Source organism: Molossus molossus, unplaced genomic scaffold (assembly GCF_014108415.1).
Source record: "Molossus molossus isolate mMolMol1 unplaced genomic scaffold, mMolMol1.p scaffold_m16_p_14, whole genome shotgun sequence".
NCBI lineage: Eukaryota > Metazoa > Chordata > Mammalia > Chiroptera > Molossidae > Molossus > Molossus molossus.
In genome coordinates this window covers 11,256,056-11,278,015 of record NW_023425349.1, presented here as the reverse complement: position 1 = coordinate 11,278,015, position 21,960 = coordinate 11,256,056, and the positions used below count along the sequence as shown (strand labels likewise).

General features: G+C 36.6%; 1 protein-coding gene across 8 annotated transcripts in view; it reads right to left on the bottom strand.

The window, feature by feature from the left end:
- Positions 1-6,913: 6,913 nt before the first annotated feature.
- Positions 6,914-21,960, bottom strand: part of RC3H2 (ring finger and CCCH-type domains 2) — a 54,566-nt gene continuing 39,519 nt past the window's right edge. For 3 of the 8 annotated variants that reach the window (XM_036262066.1, XM_036262064.1, XM_036262065.1), the window contains exons 11-21: positions 15,079-15,293; positions 13,718-14,148; positions 12,975-13,145; positions 10,754-10,900; positions 10,263-10,476; positions 9,261-9,363; positions 8,912-8,993; positions 8,688-8,822; positions 8,319-8,426; positions 8,079-8,227; positions 6,924-7,489 (exon numbers count right to left, since the gene is read on the bottom strand). In XM_036262066.1, the coding sequence (XP_036117959.1) occupies positions 7,291-7,489; positions 8,079-8,227; positions 8,319-8,426; positions 8,688-8,822; positions 8,912-8,993; positions 9,261-9,363; positions 10,263-10,476; positions 10,754-10,900; positions 12,975-13,145; positions 13,718-14,148; positions 15,079-15,293 (1,954 nt within the window). In that variant the 3' untranslated portion in view covers positions 6,924-7,290. Of the gene's footprint in view, positions 7,490-8,078; positions 8,228-8,318; positions 8,427-8,687; positions 8,823-8,911; positions 8,994-9,260; positions 9,364-10,262; positions 10,477-10,753; positions 10,901-12,974; positions 13,146-13,717; positions 14,149-15,078; positions 15,294-21,960 lie in introns of all 8 variants that reach the window. The other 5 variants (XM_036262068.1, XM_036262067.1, XM_036262070.1 and 2 more) reach the window with 4 other exon arrangements.

The window sequence follows — 21,960 nt, the reverse complement described above, 5'->3', positions numbered from 1 at the left end:
TTTCCTCATTATCTAAATACACTTATTTACTTCTTGTCTGTCCCCCCCAACTCTAAATTCCATGAAGTTAGGGACTAGTTCACTCCTGTATCCTTGTTGCCTAATACATAGAAGATTCTCAAAATATTTGTTGAATGAGTCTCTGAAAACTTATGGAACTGAACATTTGATGATGGATGTTTTTAACGCACCTGGGCAAAGACAGGCCCCAAACCCTTTTACATTCATTATGGCCGTGGTTCCAAACTTTTCTGCACATTGGAAGCACCTAGGGAGCTGCCATAGTACTAATGTCTGGCCCCACCCCAAGACTGTGATTTAATCCATCTGGGGTGTGATCTGGGGTTTGGGATTTTTAAAACATCCCAAGGTGATTGTAATGTGCAGGTTGGACATGTGGAGTTTTCAGTTATTTTAAAAAATTGTAATCTTTGCATGATAATTACTCCAGTATTAACTATACAGGAAATAAAACCTTTCTGGAATTTCATTAAGCTGCCTCCCTTTTGCCCGATCAGCTATCCATGGTTATTCCTCTTTCTGATCTCAGTGGTCAGTCCAGGGTTACGTGTTCCACAAGTACCAGTCTGTTCTTGGCAACGAGGTCTGGGATTCTAGGCCAAATTTAATCCACTATAATGTGTAGATGTCTAATATATTCTCTCTGCAACAAATTCTATCACTTGCTCTGCCCTACTTTTCAAATCCATCTCTTTTCCTCCATCCTCGCTTTGGCCATGCTCTACACTTCTTACCTAGATTGACCTGGCCTCCCTGCTGGTTTATCTCCAACTTCAACTCACGTTACTACCAAGGTGGTCTTTCTAAAACCCTAAGTGGTTCAGATCATCAAACTTCAAAGACTCCCTAATAGTATCTTTAGTATGATATTCAGTGTCCTTCATAGAGGTCCCTACCTACCTCATCTAGCTGTATAACCCTGGGCAAATTCCCTAAGGACTCTATCTCAGTATTCTCATCTGTAAAATGGTGGCAATAATGGTCCTAGATTATAATACACCTACAGCACATAGAACTGTTGTCTGAAACATATTAAGTGCTCTAAGAGGTTAGGTAAGCTATTCCTTAAGCATTCCTTCTCCAGCAACATTTATAGCTAAAACAGGGAGTTCCAACCACCACCACCACCCCTTTTGGAAAGTAGAGCAATTCTTCAATCAGAATTCTAATTCCACTACTTTCTAGTTTTGAGGTCTTGGCTTGTAAGTTAACATCTTAGCTACAGTGAAGGGCTGTGTTTTCTCCTCTTATCTCTTTGTGGTGAAATATTATTCAGCCTACACAATCTAGCCCAAGGTCATTTTTCTTTCTTTTTCAGATAGAGCAGGAAGGAGAGAGGGGGAAGAGAGAGAAACAATGATGTGACAGTTGCCACCCACACGACCCCAACTGGGGCTGGGGACAAACTGCAACCGAGGCACGTGCCCTTAGCGGGAACTGAACCCAGGACTCTCCGGTCCATGGGCCGGCGCTCTAATCGCTGAGCTAAACCGGCCAGGGCCAACGTCACTTTTCAAAGTACCTCTTCTGGCTAACCACCACTACTACCAACCTCATCATTTCCCTTTTGGAGTTTCCATACACCCGACATTGGAACTTAGCTCACTGAGCTGGTTATTCAGATTGGTCTTTCCCCTTTTCACACTGTGAGCTTCCAGAGAAACGGCTCATGTCCCATTCACCTTTAACCTTAATGACCAGCACAGACAGGGGCTTGAAATATACCAGAATAAGTGAAACTATTCAAGGACAAGTGAAAACGGCCATTTTCTGTTCATATTCTGAGATTCCTCAGAACTGTCTTCACACTTCCACAACACAATATTCGGTATTAGTTATTTGTGTGTTCATCCCATTTTCTCCACTAGGAAGAAATACTGTGACTTCAATACTTTGAACTGCTAGTATTATCTTTGTTCTCATCTTCCACTGAATGAATGAAGTGACTGAATTGAATTAAGGAATAGTTCCATTTCTCTGGTCTATTCATTTCTTCCAGATCCTTCCCAATGATGGATAAATCTCAACTTAAGAAGTTTCTGATAGTTTAGTTAAGCCACACACAAAAAATATACCAAGAAAATCAAGATAACTAAAATATACCAAAAACTTAATATTGACACTAAACAAACAACTTTTAGGGTGGACAAATAATTTTATTTTGTGCATGCAAATACATGTCAAGTACTGCAAACTTTTCCATCAATTTTCTCTCAAACACTGAAAATCATGATGCTCTATTCTGTGAACAGCCAAAGCTAATATCTCTTCACTTCAGTCCTACAGCAAAAACACACAGAATTCACTCTTTGCTATTCACTACCATCACAACCCTCATTGTTCCATCTCTGCCCTCCCCCCATATACAGGCCTTATTATAAGTCTTAGCCTTCCCCCATTTAATCCTATTCCTATAGCACAAAGGGAAACATTACAATTTGGAAATTCAAATTGAAATAAATGGAATATAATTTATTCCCATATATATTCCCCATTTCATTGTACAGAATAATTTTAAATTATAGTTTTAAATAGAAGCTGAGTATATGCCTTAAAAATGAGCATTAAATCCATCTTAGAGATGGTGCCTGCTTTTTACATGATGGGTGTACACCATCTTTAATTTCATTTACATTTCAATCGAACAATAGATTTGCAAAGAAAATGTCTAATACAGACGTAAAAATATTCACACTAGAGCTTCACAATCGGTTGTACAATTGACAAACAGGCCTCTTTTCCCAAACTTTCCAGCTAAGCAAATTTATAAATGTAATCAATGCAACAAGAAAAACATTTCTCTTTCACTTCCAGGGAAAAGAATATGCAATAAACAGTATAAATGCAGACAGCAGTTGCTGCAAGCTAACCACAAAACTCCCAAGTGGCTGTACAGTGGATATGTGCAGTACAAATAAAAGCCACATGTGTTGTATCACAACTACAGTATAATTGTTTGCCCAGCTAAGAGAATGCATGCACTTCCATGCCTTGGGTTATAAAGTGAGGCCTAATTTTTGACAGATCGATGGAATATATGCAAATGACCTTGGCTTTTTAAGTGCAGCCAGTGTCTGTGTTCCACTGGTTTGAGGATATTTTTAAATTTTTATTTAAAAACAAAACAAAAACAACAAAACTGCCAATTTCAGACTTGGGGGAATAACTGCTCTTGGAATAAAAAATAAGACTCCACTCAAATGTGGAATGTACTGATCAGTGGCCTTGACCCCTTGTATGCCCTTGCCAGCAAAGGGATACAAAGAAACCATGAGTATAAAGGAGTAACTAGCAAATTTATTCAATTTATCCAGAAAATGGGATACTCCTTGAGCACTTTTGTTCTGCTTGCAGAAGGGGTTCTTATGTAGAAGGAGTTACAGTAAGTGATCCCATCAACACTCTTCATTCACTAAAACACAAGAAAAGTTCTTCCGGTTAACTAATACATAGTTGCAATGTAACTTTTCCCTCTAATGATTAGTTACCAATACTGGTGACAGTCTGCTCAGAAAATGACTCAAAGAAACTACTGAAGAAATATTCAGAATCAAAGCTGAAGTTACATGCTGAATCTGATCATCACAAATTCAACCCCTGTTAACAAGATAACCATGGCTTTAACATCTAAAAAAAAAAAAAAAAAAAGCAAGCTAGATGGTTTTTAAAACAATGTTTAAATGATCCCATTTTAAATTCCTACAAACTGCTGTGCATCCTTTAATTATCTCAAGGCAGCATATAAAACTGGAATGTGCTATATATAACAGGGTGGGGCAAAAGTTAAGTTTACAGTTGTTCACAGATGTCTGTGATCAACTGTAAGCTTACTTTTGCCCCACCTACTTAGCATCAACTTGAATTTGAGTGAAAGTGTCTAGATCCACACAAATGGAAATTTTCAGCCCTAGTACAGGTTTCTTTAAGTATTCTCTTGTGAGAAGAAATAGCTACTAGGAAAAAAAATCAGTGCCACTGATCCAATAAAGTACCTTCTCTTGAAAATTACAATGCACAACTTTCATGCGTGACACTGGTCTATCACATAGTATTGAAAGTTTAACTCATGGCAGCAAGGGAAAGGAAATATGCTTTGTTCAGGTACCAAGTAGATGAAATACATATGAAACTTTCTCAGAATTAACAAAATGAAGAAACCACAAAAGAGAACTACTGATACTGCATTCACAGTATCTGACGGAGGCACATGGACTTCAGAACAGAAATTGAAAAAACAGAAACATAAAAAGTCAAAAGAAAAACCCCCAACAACAAAAACATACAAACAAAACACCAGTTTCCACTTTCCAGATCTCAGACTACTTTTTTCTAATTAGAACACAGGCAACATATGCATTTCAGTAACCAACTTTACAAATTTCCTTTCCTATTGCTTTATATCCTTTGATTTCAAATATATATACATCACATGTTGGTAAAAGGGTCAAATGGCAGGATTACCCCCAATTTTAAACAGTCACATCTTATGTCTGATTTGTGTTTTTTCCTCTATGACATCAGTAGGTACCATTTTGAAGGATCAGGTAAACTGAACCTTCTTCTAAAGTGGCAGAGAACCAATGTCTTTACTCCATATTAAACTCACCATGAGAAACAGAAGATGGCTACTACATAAAGAATGCAATACAAAATAATCCCAACACAGAAACAATTCCTGTGTTGTTAGTGAGAATGAGAGTAAGTTTTTAAAAACAGGGAGTTATTGTTTTATGGGATCACCTGCTGCAAGACAAGCATTATTTTAATATAAATGTTCTGAGACATACCAATAAGGTTGGCAGGTATATACATACACTGATGCAAATGTAATTTCACTGGACAAGTAGGCAAACACCTAAGCAGTTTATCCCAAACCCCTCCAGCAGAGCACAACCACGTTTCAAAATCTCAATTTTAAAATTAAAAACATATGGTTAAATACACAAGATCAATTTATGTAGTATATATTCACCCTCAGAACGTGCTGAAGATGTTTTGCGTAGTTCTGTTGCACAGAGGGTTCTTTCCCTGAGGGCACATAAGGAGCTCTCGAACTGTTAATAGGTCTCTATTTTGTAACAAAATAGCAATTTTTAAATCTTAAAAAAAAATACATTACCTTCAACATGGAAGATCTCACTATTTAAATATCCATGAAATAGACATTATGGTTTGCATATCCTTTTTGGAAATACAAACAGCAAATAAAGTACATTGGAAGCATTTCAAATGTAATAAGCGCATATTTTATAGAAAGGTTCTGATATAAATTATATAACAATCATGTTCCTGTAATATCCTAGGCTAATTTATAATGTCAGAAATAAGTTAATGTAACATGGTTTAAAACTTGTTCCTATGCATTTCAGGTTACAGAGTGAAATAAATAAAATGTCTATAGGGATAGGGAGCACTGGCCATGGCAAAAAAGTACAGTACTAACTGAAGGAAACTAAGTCAAGGCTACTGTGCTGTTATGTTACATCTTCATAAACTTGAGTATTAAATAAATGTGTAAGATCTTCCATACTGACACCAGAATATCAAAACTACCCCTTTGTTTCTCAGGTATATTTACAACTTATCAGTCACCTTATGAGCATGTTCATTAAGACAGGTATTAAACACCAGTATTTACTCATTCTGATCAAGAAATTTCAGGGAAATGTCAACCCTCCCACCCCTGGAAATGCACACAAAACTTTTTATCAAAATCTTATCTGATACAATGCTGTGGTTTTGTAAAACAACTAAATAGCTCAGACGACCAATAACATGATCCTGTTTAAGCATTTTGCTAGCAGGAAAAGCCCTTACATACAGTACACCTGGTGAAAGATCAGCTTGGCTTAAAATATTCCAGTACAATTTTCAGAGTAAACAACTTCACAGAAGTTAATTAAAAAAATAATAATAAAAGTCAAACTAATCTTAAAGAAACAGGAAAAAACAAACTATAGGTAAGATTACCAGGAAGGAATGCCCAGCTTTTGTTTTCAAATGTTGACTGAAATTTAAGTTTCAATAAAATACCTGCAAAAAATCTGGAGCATGCCTGGTTGAACAAACTGCATACTTTCAGATGCCAAGTCAAAACACTTTCAGTCACATTTTAGCAGGGCAAATTATTCATGTTTTAAAGTATGAATAAAGATTAGCCAATGTTCTATTATTACATGGTTCATAGTCTTATAAACCTAACAGTCAGAAAAAAAGGGAAAATTAAATCCCAACATGAAGTAACAATAAACAATATTTAACCAAGATAATGCAATGAACATCCAAAATAATTAGTTTAAATTAAAAACCCAGCAATACCATCTTGTTAGTCAGTGCAAACGCTACATACAGGGTTTTCTCAAGAAAAGCTGAAAGCACCTGATTCTTTTGCCAAGTCATCAGAGTCAATAATGTACAGGCTTAAATCTGCATTTTAAAAAACTGCCATTACATTAGTGCATAATTTATCAAAATTGTAAAAACGATTCTGCATAACTTAGGAGAATTTAATATCTAGTACATCAGCTGAAAGACTTAGGCACTTGGTTATATATTTAATTACTTCCACAAGTAGCCTGTGTATAAATATTAACAAAGCAGAAACTATTCTTGAAAAATGGAAAATGGAAAAAATTCAAATGCTACAGATAAAAGCACTGCACCACACTCCTACATATAATGCAGTAAAGAAAGCTAGTATATAACCCTGCAAAATTCTACGTTAAGAACATCTAACTCCACTCTTCAAAGTAAAAAAAAAAAAAAAAAAAAAAAAAATTCATGCAAAGTCCCATGAAAAAGATAAATAAAGCAGCTGGAATGAGATGGAAATTCTCTTAGTGAAACATAAAATAGAAATAAATAAGTTAATTAAGTCTACTTTCACTAGATGTATCATCGTAGGATCCTGCTAGTTTAATAACTGAGTTGTTAATTTTCTATAGAAGCCATTTAAAATAGGAAATGGCTCAGTTACTGCACCGGATTGCTACAAACTCATAAAAAGCTGCTTGAAGCTTAAGTTAAATGTCCAAATTCCAATCACTTCTGGAAAGTGAACGTGTTTCCCTAGTAAAGTAAATTTTCTTTTTTTTTCATAATGCTTACGCAAGAGGGCTTGAAGTATCAAAGAGTCCACAGGAACTGGATGCCCCCAGTAATATCTTTTTTTTAAAAAAAATATACATTATATAATATATATTATATATATAAAAAGCTAGTGTAAATGCTTCCATGGTATGGTCACAAATTTGAAAGATGAATCTCCTTTCAGCTGTTAACCACCTTCCCATTTGCCACAACAGGTTTTAAAAAGTCATTTTTATCTTCAGACATAACATGAGTTTTCAGGATGAGGTTGCCAACGCTGACAGATGTGGTGATGGGGAGGCAACTTGCATTGCTAATGGACACTGGGAGTGGCTGGCTAAAGCAAGAAGTTACCGGCAGAATTGTTTTTTGATCCTCCCTGCGAAAAAATAAATGACATTGAAAACATATTAACTTTAAGTGAAAATTTAAAACATATGTAAAAAGTTGTACCAGATTTTAAAAGCCTCTAGCAAAGGCATATCTTTAACACGAATAAGTATCAGAGATGACTAAAAAGCTTCTATTTTTCCAAAAATTAAAATACTGGTTAATTTTAGGTCAACAAACTATCAAGTTCAGTATTAGCCCACGTTTTTGGCAGTGATTATACAAAGTAGCAATATTAAAGCCAAGACACTTTTAACAAGATTTCTAAAAGGAAAACCCTTCATGTAGGTTTTCATTCTCCATATTATAGTCTGTAAGTTTGGCTATTAGAAGAGTATAACATGATGCTAGAGCACAAAGATACATTTTTATCCCAAGACAAAGCAAATTCCAAACTACTAATATGGACTACTTTGTTAGTTGAAATTTAGCTCTTCTCTCCTAAAAATCCAGACTGACTAAATCATTGCCCATTACATAAAATCTTCCTCTCACAGGATAAAAAAGAGCCTAAAATGTATTACCACTGCATCTATTTCACTTTAAATATTCATGGTTATGAATTTTCTAACACTCACAGAATCACATGGTCTTCACCTAAACTCTGTCTCTTCTGCTCCAGTGGCTCCTTTTGGTGCTGTTGGACTGGATGTCCATTCTCCACTGCTGTTCCGTTTAGCAACTGATCATTTTGAGAACTGATACCAAGCTGTATGTCCAGAATCTCCTGAGAAAATAAAATGTTAATCTTTCAGTGTGACAGTATTTTACTTTAGTTGCCAATGGAATAAAGTTTCCTAAATATCGGTGGTACTTACTTCAATTTGTTCACTCTGTCCATCAGGTTCATCAGTATCAAGTGCCGAAAGCTCCAACTCAATATCCCTATCAGGCTTAGTATCGGTTGCATCTTCTGTAAAATCACTCTGTAATTTTAAAAAATAATAATTTTATACCTGTGGAAATTGGAGCTTCCCTTTTAAATTAAAGTGGGAAGCCTAATGATTGATCTCAATAATTATTTAAGAAATACGGGACCACAATTTTATTACTGTTACAAGTTTTAAAAGCAAGCATCTATCAGAAAAAGTCACATAAAATGCAGTAAGTAATAGCATAAAGCTGTGTGCAGCAACAGCAAACAACAAATACATTAAGTATAAAGCTGATAGGTTCAGTTTCTTTACCTCTCCATTTCTCAATTCAATTTCCTTGCTTAGAAGATTTAAGGTAAGGTGACGGCCTTCATCCAGGGAATTCCACTTCTGTTGCATGGCCAGAGCATTGGCCTCCCGCTGTAGAAGCAATGAGTTACTCTTGGCCTAGAAGAAAACAACAACAACAGTAAAGTTGGCTTCTAATCCCCATTCTATTTTTTAAAGAGGTCAAAGGTGAGTGACAAAGAACCTACCTGCTGAAGTTCAATGCTTAAAAGGTCTCCAGTACTGGAATGCTTTCTATGACAAGATAAATCAGTAACAATGAATCTGTCCCTTTAAAGAGAAACATGTTTATTGTAATAAAAGTTAAATAAGTGAAGCAGCTAAAGCAATAATGACTATATACAAGTTTTATGTAACAGATCAACCCTGAAAGTTTCAGTCATCATTCCAAATATAAAAGTAAAATTTTTTTCAGAAATTTGTTATAAAGCTAAAACTAGCAAAGCACATTTTATGAATAATTGGGGACAGAATCTATACTCTGAGGATATATAAGTCTGAGAATAGAAAATTCTAAAGAATTAAGAGTAATCTTACCGTTCAATATAATGTGATGATGTGGACTCATTACCATAAGAACTCCATCTTGAATCAACAGCATTGACATAAGGGACATAATCTATAGAAATGTAGAAACAAACTGATCAGAAAAGTGAAAAATCAGTATATAGATGTGAATGAATACTTTTCAAAAAGATCCATATTTTATCCAACTACCCATGTTCTCCTGGCTAAACCACTTAATTTTGAGTTTACTGTGTTGTTAAATGGAGAAAAATGTTCTGTACATCACAAATGAAGATAAAAAAACACAGTGTTGCCCTGGCCAGCCAGTTTGGCTCAGCAGTTGGAGCGTGGGCCTGCGGACCAGAGAGTCCCGGGTTTGGTTCCTGCTGGGGGCACGTATGGGAACAAACAAACAAACAAAAACAACAACAACACAGTGCTAGCCCTGGCTGGTTTGGCGCAGTCTGGCTGAGCATCGTCCCATGCACTAAAAGGTTGCCAGTTCGATTCCAGCTCAGCATATATCCAGGTTTCAGATTACCCCAGTTGGGATATGTATGGGAGGCAACTGATTGATGTTTCTCTCTCTCTCAAACCAATAAAAACATAGTAAAAAACAAAAAATACAATGCTAAAGAAAAGTTTACCCTTTGCAACAGCATTAATGAACCTGGAGAACATTATGCTATGTGAAATAAGCCATCAGAGAAAGACACGTACCATATGATTTCACTCATATGTGGAATTTAATGAACAAACTGAACTACCAAACAAAATAGAGACAGCCTCATAGATAGAGAGCAGGCAGACAGCTCTGGTGAGTGGTTGGGGGATGGGATTGAGCAAAAAAAGAGAGAGAACTCATGGACATGAACAACAGTGTGGTAACAGCGAGGGGAGAGGAGGTTGGGCAGGGAGGTGGAAGAGGGCATTGGGGGATAAGTGATGATGGGAAAAATAAAAACAAACAAACAAACAAAAAAACCCACAGTGCTAGAATATATCAGGTTAAGTACTAGTTAAATGGGTTACCTGATACACTGATGGGTTTAGTCGCACTTCCTTGGGAAGCAGTGGCCTGGACAGGATCCGTGGTGTGGTAACCTGTACGGGAAGATCTGGAAATTGCACCCCATTTTGAGATGATGGGTCCATCACTAAAAGGAATTATTGGGTCTTCTTCTTTTGTCCTTCTCTGAGTTTCAAATAAATGTACTCTTCTCTTAACATCTCCACTGTCTAGGTCCTGCATAAACCAAAGAAAATCAGTAATAGGACTGTTGGCAATTACTTCAGCTAGTAGTACAAACATACTTTCAAAAGACATGTAATTGTGTTTTCTGCTCAATTTAACACTAGCTATAGATCTCAATGATAATCCAACATCTATTTTAAACTACCAAACTGGGCTCAAATAATTTAAACATTAAATTCAATTTAGTTCAGAGTTATAGCAACAATGACAATGAAAGTATTCAATCATTCTAACATGCATAATATCCTCCCAGCTCCCTGAATCATACCATTAACACAGCATTTGAATTAGCAATCACATCTCTGGGCTCTGAATCGATGACATTTATACAGGAGCCTATGGTGCCACAAGACCAGGGAGAATAATGGGAAAGATGATCTTCTTCAAATTTTGTCCCACTCACACTATCAGAGAGCTGATTTAAAAAAGGAAAAAGGCATAGCCAATTAGTAAGAAATTTAAATGTATAAAATTGTAACCAATATTAAGTAACTAGTATAGAATACAGAAGCTTCGCAGTGAATAATTAAACCTTCAGTGACTAATATAAAAAACTGTCATAAATAACAAATAGTATTTTTACTATTTGTATTTATATTATTAATAGAAAACAGAATGCCTTCTCTTTTTACTTTGTCTTTGAAGTGTTCATAAGGAATTCCTGACTGATACTATTAAAACCAATCAACGAATAATTTATATCATGGTATGAGGTGCTCCAGAAAAAAAGACACACACACACACAGATTACAGTCCACGTCCTAAAGTAGTTCATAATTTTGAGAAAAGAATAGTGTGTGTAAATAAGGACACATAACTGATAAACCATACAATATTAAATAAAAAATAACAAGAACTAGAAGGGGAAGTGGACAAATTTTAAGAGACTGCAAGGATGACTGTAGAACATCAATACTCAAGTTGTAAGAATCATTAAATCTAGTTTATTAATTATATAGATAAGAAAACTCAAGGCCAAAAAGGTTAAATTACTTATCCCAAGTTGTATTACTAATAGCAGATCTATTTCCTAAAGCATAATATAAAAAATGTAAATCATTTTCTATTAAGTGGAAAATCTATCACTGTTGTCAAGATGTTTACCAGTGAGACAAATTTGGATCTAGTTAAAAAATTCAATGCTTTATTGAAATATTCATGGATAGGCCCTGGCTGGGTAGCTCAGTTGGTTAGAGCATCATCCTGATACAGCAAGGTTATGGGTTCGATCCCTGGTCAGAGCACACACAAGAATCAACCGATGAATGCATAAATAGGTAGAACAACAAATCGGTGTTTCTCTCTCTCCTTTCCTCTCTCTCTAAAAATCAGTAAAAATTTCTTTTAAAAAGTAAAAAAAAAAAAAAAAAAAAATCATGGATGAAAAAATATGTCTAAGATTACTTCAAAATAATCCAGTAGGGCCCTGGCCGGTTTGGCTCAGCGGTTAAAGCATCGGCCTTCGGTCCAGAGAGACCCGGGTTCAGTTCCCGCTAAGGGCATGTACCTTGGTTGCAGTTTGTCCCCGGTCCTGGTTGGGGTCGTGTGGGTGGCAACCACTCGATGTGTCCCTTTCACGTCGATGTTTCTCTCTCTCTCTCTTTCTCTCTCTCCCTCCCACTCTATCTGAACAAAAAATGGAGAAATATTCTCGGGTGAGGATAAAATAATAACAACAATCCAGTAGGAAGAGGGGGTTCAAATGAAATAAGGTTGACTGAGTTGATAACTGCAGAAGCCAGGTGAGGATAGACAGGGTTTATTATATTAGTCTCTCCACTTTTGTTTAAAAGTTTTCAGGATGAAGAGACTCAAAAAACTTTTTTATATCAGAAACTCTAGGAATGGAAATAAACCAGAGGAGTTAAAAAAATTTAATGGTGTGTTTAAATATAACAGTACTGAAAATACCAGGGTACATTGAAATGATCCTGGTACAAAAACTTGTGATGTCACAAACACCATGAATAATATAATAGACATTTCTGCACCTTTTGTGAAATAGGGAAGAAATATCTCAGGTAGACCAAGATTCAAATCTCAGCTACTTAAAGGCTGAATTTATTACTTGGGAAAATTACTTAACTTCTCTGAATAGGATTCCTAATCTGGAAAATATGGGTAACACCTACCTCCTAAGGTTTGTGTGAGAATTAAATAACATTATGTAGTTATGCCTAGCACAAGTAGGTGCTCAATAAATGGCAGATATAAATTTTATTATTAATAAAAACTATAAAAAATAATGAGAACTATACGGCTGAAAAGACTTTGAATTCTTGGTGGAAAAGGACTGTGACTTAATGGTCTTCAGTGTCTTACAATGTCTAGCCATAGTGCTTACACACTCTACATATACCGAACTAATTTCAGCTGCACACCAAACCACTGCAAAATATCCAACACAGTTAACCCTAGTTTGAATGAGTGCTCTGAAGTCAGTTGTTTCACCTAATCCTGCAACATCAAGTGATTAAAGCCTTTCTTACGTCAGTGCGAAAGTCTACACTGAACAGAGGAGAAGGTGGTGTTGGAGACTGTGTTGCCACAGGAAGAGTTGAAGAGACAAGAGGTGCTTTCTGAGTGTGGTACTGTGCCCACTGTTCTGGCTTTCTTCTTATCTGCTCCTCACAACTGGTCTTCAAATGACCACAAGGTTCCTAAGGAGGGGATAAAAGAAACAATCTTAATCATGTAGGGAGCAGTAAATAAATTTAATTACATTCTGTGGAAATAATGTAAACAATTTCCTATATATTTAGGACCAAAAAAATCCAATAGGTAAGTCATTCTAGCCTATTCTCCACACTTAAATGAAAGGGTCAAGATATATTAAAAGTAAAATGTGAGCACTCACTTTTGGGGTTTTGGAAAGTCATTTGTATGAATGTGGGGATACTGAAAACAAATCCAGTTCCTGTATTTTGAAGATTTCTTTTTACCTTCCCACCAGTTTGCTATCCAAACATTTACTGAGTATTAATATATTTCAAGTCCAGTTCTAAGAGCTTTGTTTTTTTTGTTTTAATGCTCACAACGACCTTATGAGGTTAAGTACTACTATTATTTCCATCAAACAGATGATAAAACTGACATAGAGAAGTCAAGTAACTTCCATAAGTCACGGTTAGTAAGTGGAGGAGCCAAGATATATATCTGGATGTTTTGACACTAGACATTGGATTCTTAACCATTACACTCTAGCAGCATTCCTATTTCCATCATCACTTACCCTTGGTAAAGGCACAGTTGTCCTTGGTTCACTTGGTTGCTGACAAGCCACTGAATAATACCCATCTAAGGAGTTAAATCTTTCTCGTAAAGACGTCTGATAAACAGACGAGTGCATCACATCCATTGGAGGTAAAGAATTGCTTCTAATAATGTCATCTCGTTGGTACATAGGTGGACGCCAAATGCGCCTGCTGTCATACACAGGAGCATACATTCCAGAAGGTACTGGAGGAACTGGTCCATATGGCTGCGGAGGAGGAGGTTGGTAAGGAGAATTCATTCGATCTCGAGGGGAAAATGTACTGTAATGATCGGCATATGGCATAGAAGCAGGTGGGAGGGAGGATTCTGGAACATTATTGGACCTCACAAATCGAGGAACACAGGGAGCCACACCAGCTGGTACCGTTGGAGGTGGTGGGTAATATCCTTAAAAATTGGAAAGAGAAATATTTAATGTAATCTTAGTAAAATCCAACATTTTATAATGGTTTAAGTCTAAAGCAATCTTTAATGTGAGAAAATAGAATAAGATTTGACCTTACTTTATTTATCCTTGCTTTTAAAAGGAACTAACTACATCCTTTCAAGATACCACTATATGAAAATCATTAACATTACTTTATTAAACTACTCTCTAAAAACACATGACAGAGCTATTAAGAGATGGTGTTAAATTTCCTTCTAGGGCATCTATTGTCACAGGTTTTGAATTAAGTAATTATAGTTACATCTCTGATTCTTAACCTTGTTAGGAGCTGGGGTTAAAACTTTTTAAAAATCTGTATAAAACATAACAGTCTGAGGAATGGGGTAATCCCAGAGACGCAGAAGTGGGGTACAGACTGACAATCCCCAGAAGAGGGGGTGATGGGGAGAGATAAACCACAGAACTTATATGCATGTATGCATGAACAATGGACTCAAACAACAAAGCTGGGGACAGGGCGGGAAGGATGTGGGAGGGGGATATCAGTGGGGGGAAAAGGAGAAACATCTGTAACAAAAATAAATAAATTAAATTAAAATAAATAAATAAAAAATCTATATAAGTTGTGTGTTTTCTTTCCAAAATTTCACCTAAGTATATAAACCAAACATTTTGCATATCATTTCAGATGATTTACAGAACTCCCTAAGCTCATCCATGGACCCTATATTTGATTCATAAGAATGATGACTTTATTTGTATATAGAATTATATATCCTTAGGGCAGAAAGAAAACTTATGGGTCATGAGATCCAAAGGATTATATTTAAATGCAAATATTCTAGATAGACATAAATGATTCATTTATCTAAGGGCAATAAAAGTTATATTAGTTTCTTTTTTTCTTAGAATTGTCTAAAATTACTTACCTGTCTGAGGGTACTGTGGGACTTCAAAGGGTATCTGAGTCCTTGGATCTTGAAAATACTGAATGTTTTCAGAATGCTGAGGATATACTGGTACTCTAGTTATAAATGGGCTGGATTTTGGAGGCACAGAATTCAGTTCTGTTCCAATATTAGAGGGCCCAGCTGAGGTAGCCGCTACATTACTTACAGGAGTCTTGGGTGGAGAACCAATTTTACTGGAGAGAAAATTTAACAAAAAGCAAATGATAAACCACTGTCTCTGACTCTTAAGTATTCCTCAGTAGGAATTTTTTGTAAAATTACATAGTAAAACAACTAACAGAAAGATATGTTAGATATTTTCATAGTGACAAATAAGGCAATGATTTTCATTGGCAACTTACATTGCCGATTCACAGCACCATAGTAGCAGATCTCTAATGAGAGCAAAAACAAAATACAAATCCCAGGCACTAATGTGACCCAACCCATCAGTCTTCTTTTACTTGTTCTTTGAACAAAAAATTTTCCTACTGGAAATTTTAAAAAATTTCTTTTCAATAAGTTCTCAACAGAAACTATTTGGTCTACCAGTAGAATTCTTTGGGACAAAGAAGACAGACATGTAAAGGAAGAGTAGGTTAGCTGAAATATAAACACATCATGGAATGGCCATTTTGTCCATTTTTTTAAATGCTGTATCCCCAGAACCTAAAACAGTTCCTGGAACACAGAAGGCACTAAGTAAGTATTAGTTGGACAAATGCAATAGTTCTTGCCACATAGTAAATATCTGCTGAATGAACAAAACTCCAATGAAATGGTTAATCACTAAATTAATGCAAAATACACAAACTTTTAAGCTCCACAGGATCTCATCATGGCTTTTAAGAAGTCAAACTTTTAGCCCTGGCCAGGTTGTGGGTTTGATCCCCAGTCAGGGCACATACAAGAATCAACCAACGAATACATAAATAAGCGGAAAAACAAATTGATGTTTCTCTCCCTCTCTTCCTTCCTCTCTCTAAAACCAATAAATAAAAATTTAATAAGTCAAACTTTTCCCAGACAAGACAAAGCTACAAGTTTACCACCACCAAACCAGTATTAGAAGAAATGTTAAAGGGACTTCTTTAAGAAAAAAAGATAAAAAATATGAATAACAAAATGGCAATAACTACATATCTATCCACAATTACTTTAATTATAAATGGATTAAATGCTCCAACCAAAAGATATAGGTGGCTGAATGGATAAGAAAACAAGACCTTTACATATATTGCCTACAAGAGACTCACTTCAGATGGAAAGACACACATAGACTGAAAGTAAAGGGATGGAGAAAGATATTTCATGAAAATGAAAACAAACAAACAAAAGCTGGGGTAGCAATACTTACACCAGACAAAACAAAATTTAAAACAGACTGTAACAAGAGACAATGAAGGACCCAGCAATTCCATTCTGGAAAGAAATTCAAACACTAATTCGAAAAGACATGCACCCATATGTTCGTTGCAGCATTGTTTATAACAGCTAAGATATGGAAGCAACCTAAGTGTCCCTCAATAGATACCTGGATAAAGAAGTGGTACAAATATACAATGGAATATTACTCAGTCATAAAAAAGAACGAAATCTTGCCATCTGAAACACTATGGATGGACCTCAAGGGTATTGTGCAGAGTGAAATATGACAGAGAAAGACAAATACCATATAATTTCATTTATATGTGGTATCTAAAACTAACAAACAAAAATAAATGAACAAAGCAGAAGCAAACTCATAGGTACAGAATACATTATCATGCTTGCCAGATGGGAGGGGAGTTGGGTGATGGGTGAAAAAGGGGAAGGGATTAAGAAGTAAAAATTGGTAGTTACAAATTAGTCATATGGGCATGTGAAATATAGCATAGGAAATATAGTCAGTAATATTGTAATATTGAATGGTGTCAGATGGATAGACTTACTGGGTGATCACTGTGTAAGTTTTATAAATGTCTAGTCACTATGCTGTACATGTGAAACTAATATAATATTGTCTAGAAACTGTAATTGAAAAATTTTTTAAATTATGAAAAAAAGAAGCCAAACCCTGGCTGGTGTGGCTCAGTGATTAGAATGTCAAACCAAAGGGTCTCAGGTTGATTCCTGGTCAAGGGCACATACCTGGGTTGCAGGTTTGATCCCCTGCTCTGATCAGGGCATATGTGGGAGGTAACCAACTGATGTGTCTCTCTCACATCAAATGTTTCTCTTTCTCTCTTTTCCCTACTTCCTCCCTCTCTCCCATTCTCTCTAAAAAATCAATGGAAAAAATATCCCCGTGTGAGGATTCAAAAAAAAAAAGAAGCCACCTGGTCAGTGTGGCTCAGTGGATTGAACTTTGTTCCATAGATTCAGAGGCTGAGAGATCCCAGTTGGATTCCCCATTAGGGCACAAGCCCGGGTTTCAGGCTCAATCCCCAGTGGGGAGTGTGCAGGAGGCAGCCACTCAATGTTTCTCTCTCACATCAATGTTTCTATCTCTTTCCCTTCTCTGCTAAAAAAAGGAATAAACATATATTAAAAAAAAAAAAAAAAAAAAAAAGGAAGCAGCAGCCAAACTTTAGCAGAGCTTAGAAATGTGGTGACTCAGGAAAATGATCATTAATGATGCAGGAATCCAATACGTTTATCTCAACTAGATTAGAAGGGTTTTTTTCCTCAAACTAGAGAAGCCCCTTTAAAAAGCTGGAGTATCACCTAAGGCAACAGAAACAAAGGAGAAAATGAACACATGGGACTACATCAAACTCAAAAGCTTCTGCACAGCAAAAGATACAATCATCAAAATGGAAAGGCAACCCACTGTATGGGAGAGCATCATTGCCAATGATGTATCAGATAAGGGGTTAATTTCCAATATATATAGAGTGCTCAAACAACTCAACAAAAGGAAGACAAGGAACTCAATTAAAAAATGGGCAGAGGAACTAAATAGATACCTCTCCAAACGGGACATACAAATGGCTAAGAGACATATGAAGAAATGCTCAACATCACTAATCAGCAGAGAGATGCAAATTAAAACAACAATGAGGTATCACCTCACACCTGTCAGAATGGCCACCATCAACAAATCATCAAACAGTAAGTGTTGGTGAGGGTGTGGAGAAAAGGGGACTCTAGTACGGCTGCTGGTGGGAATGCAGACTGGTGCAGCCACTATGGAAAACAATATGGTGTTCCCTCAAAAAATTAAAAATTGAACTGCTATTTGACCCAGTGATCCCATTTCTAGGAATATACCCTAAGAAGCCTGAAACACCAATCAGAAAGAATATATGCACCCCCATGTTCACAGCAGCACTATTTACAATAGCTAAGATCTGGAAACAGCCCAAATGTCCATCAGTAGACGAATGGATAAAAAAGCGGTGGTACATATACACAATGGAGTACTACGCAGCTGTAAGAAAGAAAGATCTCTTATCCTTTGAGACGACATGGAGAGACCTGGAAAGTATTATCCTAAGCGAAACAAGCCAAACAGAGAAAGACAAGTATCACATGATCTCACTTATTTGTGGACTATAATGAACATAACAGTCTGAGGAACAGGGTAGTCCCAGAGACGTGGAAGTGGGATACAGACTGACAATCCCCAGAGGGGGGTGTGGGGGGGAGATAAACCACAGAACTTATATGCATGTGTGCATGAACAATGGACATGGACAACAAGGGTGGGGACAGGGTGGGGAGGCAGGGGGGAATCAGTGGGGGGAAAAGGAGAAACATCTGTAACAAAAATAAATTAATTAAAAAAAAAAAAAAGCTGGAGTATAGACAAAGAAAATTAAAGGCTGCCTTTAAGTCTTGCACAGCAGATTGGTCTACCAGATGTTTACTTCTATGTATAATTGTGTATTAAAATATAGAAAATAAGGAATTTCAGGGTAATAATATTAGATAGAAATATATTGGCTTAGAGTTTAAAGATATTCTAGAACTTTATTTACTCCTTAAAGTTAAATAAAAGCAACAAGGGAAATGATTAGGATTTCCTTATAACAATAACATTGAGCAATTACCGAGTGCATTCTAGGCACTATGCTAAGTGTTTTTATCTGCTCCTTCCTTGTCAAAATGTTATATACTGTACTGTAAATATGGGTTAGTACTTTTGAGAGGACGAATTCTTAGATGTATCAGGAAAAGGCATCAACATCCATGACGAGGTTCATGGCCTCATGAAATCACGCAAGCTCTCCCAAAACTTCAGACGTAAGGAAAAAGCCAACTTTCAGGATCTAGGCTCTCCTTTGCTGCAGCCCTTCTTTCGCCTGTGCTCCTTCCTCTAATGATGAGGGCTCTCCTTGGTAACTATCCATATTTTTGGAACTAGCTTATCGTGGTATCTTCTGAGAATCCTTTTACAATAACTCCCTGTAGAATTATTCTTTTTTTACGTTCCCATACACTTAGAACACAACTCCATTACAGTACCTTTCAGAATATATTATATGGCATCTGTTTATATTTCTCTCCCAAACTACACCAGAAGACCTTTAGAGGCAGGGGGCATATGCAGTTCATTTTCATTACTACACCAGTTGGCCTGGTGTTTGGCATACAGAAGATCCACAATTCTTGATTAAATAAATAAATGACTTATTTACATTAATTAATTTATTTTTAAAAGATTTTCCCTGCTCCATCATTTTTTTTAATCCTCACCCGAGGACATTTTTTTGCATTTATCTTCAGATAGAGCAGGAGAAAGACAGGGGGAAAGAGAGAGAGAGAGAGAGAGAGAGAAACATCAATGTGAGAGAGACACATCGAGTGGTTGCCACCCACAGGACCCCAACCGGGGACAAACTGCAACTGAGGTACGTACCCTTAGCAGGAACCAAACCCGGGATGCTCTGGTCCGTGGGCCGACGCTCTAACTGCTGAGCCAAACTGACCAGGGCAATCATCATTTTTCAAATGTATATAATTTACACTTTTAAGGTATGCACTTAAGTGGCTTTTGGTATATTCATAAGGTTATGCAACCATCACCACCATCTAATTTTGAAACATTTTCATTTCCCCCAAGTGAAACCTGTACTCATTAGCATTCACTCCCCACCCCCTTTTTCCCCCAGCCCTAGCCCCTGGAAACTACTAATCTATGTTATGTCTATACAGATTTGCCTATTCTGAACATTCAAATAAATGGAAATACACACTATGTGGCCTTTTGTATCTCACTCAAATATTGTTTCATTTATGTAAATGATGCCTCCAAAACTATATCATAAGTTTCTACAAGACAGAAATATCTTATACATCTCATGTATTTTCAAGAGTGCAAAGAACAGAGTTCAGAATGAGTGTGCAAGTAACATTTGCTAGACAATGTTCTCTGATATATGATTTCTAAAATCTCCTCCAGGGCCCTGGCTGGTTTGGCTCAGCGGTTAGAGCGTTGGCCTGCGGTCCTGAGAGACCTGGGTTCGGTTACTGCTAAGGGTATGTACCTCAGTTGCAGTTAGTCCCCGGCCCTGGTTGGGTTGTACGGGTGGCAACTACTCGATGTGTCCCTTTCACGTCGATGTTTCTCTCTCTCTCTCCCTCCCTCCCTCTCTTTTTCTCTCCCTCCCACTCTATCTGAACAAAATATCAAAAAATGTCCTTGGGTGAGGATGAAAAAAACAAACAAACAAATAAAATCTCCCCCAGGGAAGACTGTAAGGATCCTTTAATAAACAAATTGCCCTATCACATGCTAACTGCAGAAATAAAGACTATAAATACTTACTTACATATCATTTATTATATGAAATCACCAGCAGTTTATTGTGTAACTAGCATAAAGTTTTTCCTAGAAGGTATATAATAGATACTGACATACTACTTACAGGTGACAAAATCTGAACACACTTTAACTCAGATTTTAAGATAAAAGAATACCAAAGCATGAGATTTTAGAGGTGTAAGCAACTTTTCAGATCATCTGAAACTTTTAAAACTTTTCCTTAAAGCACCAAAACCTCTTTGGCAAATTAAATCTTATGCTGAAATCTAACAACAATAATGGAGATGATGATGATGATGATGATGATGATAATAATAATAGCAGAAGTACCATGTGGCAGGTGTTGTTCAAAGCACACTGTAGTATTAAGTCATTTAATCCTCACAATAATAGTAGGTACTATTATTATACTAATTTTATGGATGAGTAAACCGAGGAAAACAGATTAAGTAATTGGCCTAAGATCAAAGAGCTAGGAAACAGAGAGCCAGACATTGAAGCCAGAGTTTGGCTCCAAAGATTTCCCTCTTAACTTCTACACACCAATATAGAGTATAAAGTAGAACTGTTCTAATTAAAGCAGGGGCTGGAGGCTCAAGCATCTCACCTGCTTAGGTTTCTACTTAGTTCCTTTCTGGCACCTTTATGGACTCAGTCCTGAAGTTCAAGGAAAGAAGGTGTGAGAAAACCCAATTCTGGTCCAACCTCTTCAGTTTATATTTGAGGGAAACAAAACCAAGTTAAAGTGACTTTCCAAGGTCACAAAGCTATATAAGACTATATAACTCAAACTTTTTGGTATTTAGTGCTTTTTTCTTTTCTTTTTTTTATCCTCACCCGAGGACATTTTTTCATTTTTTGATCAACTAGAGCAGGAGGGAGAGAGAGAAACATCGACATGAAAGGGACACACAGAGTGGCTGCTACCCACACGACCCAACCAGGGCCAGGTACATGCCCTTAGCGGAAACTGAACCAGAGCGGAGGACAAACTGCAACTGAGGTACGTGCCTTTAGCGGGAACCGAACCTGGGTCTCTCTGGACTGCAGGCTGACACTCTAACCGCTCAACCATACCAGCAAGAGCTATTTTAGTGCTTTTTCTACATAAA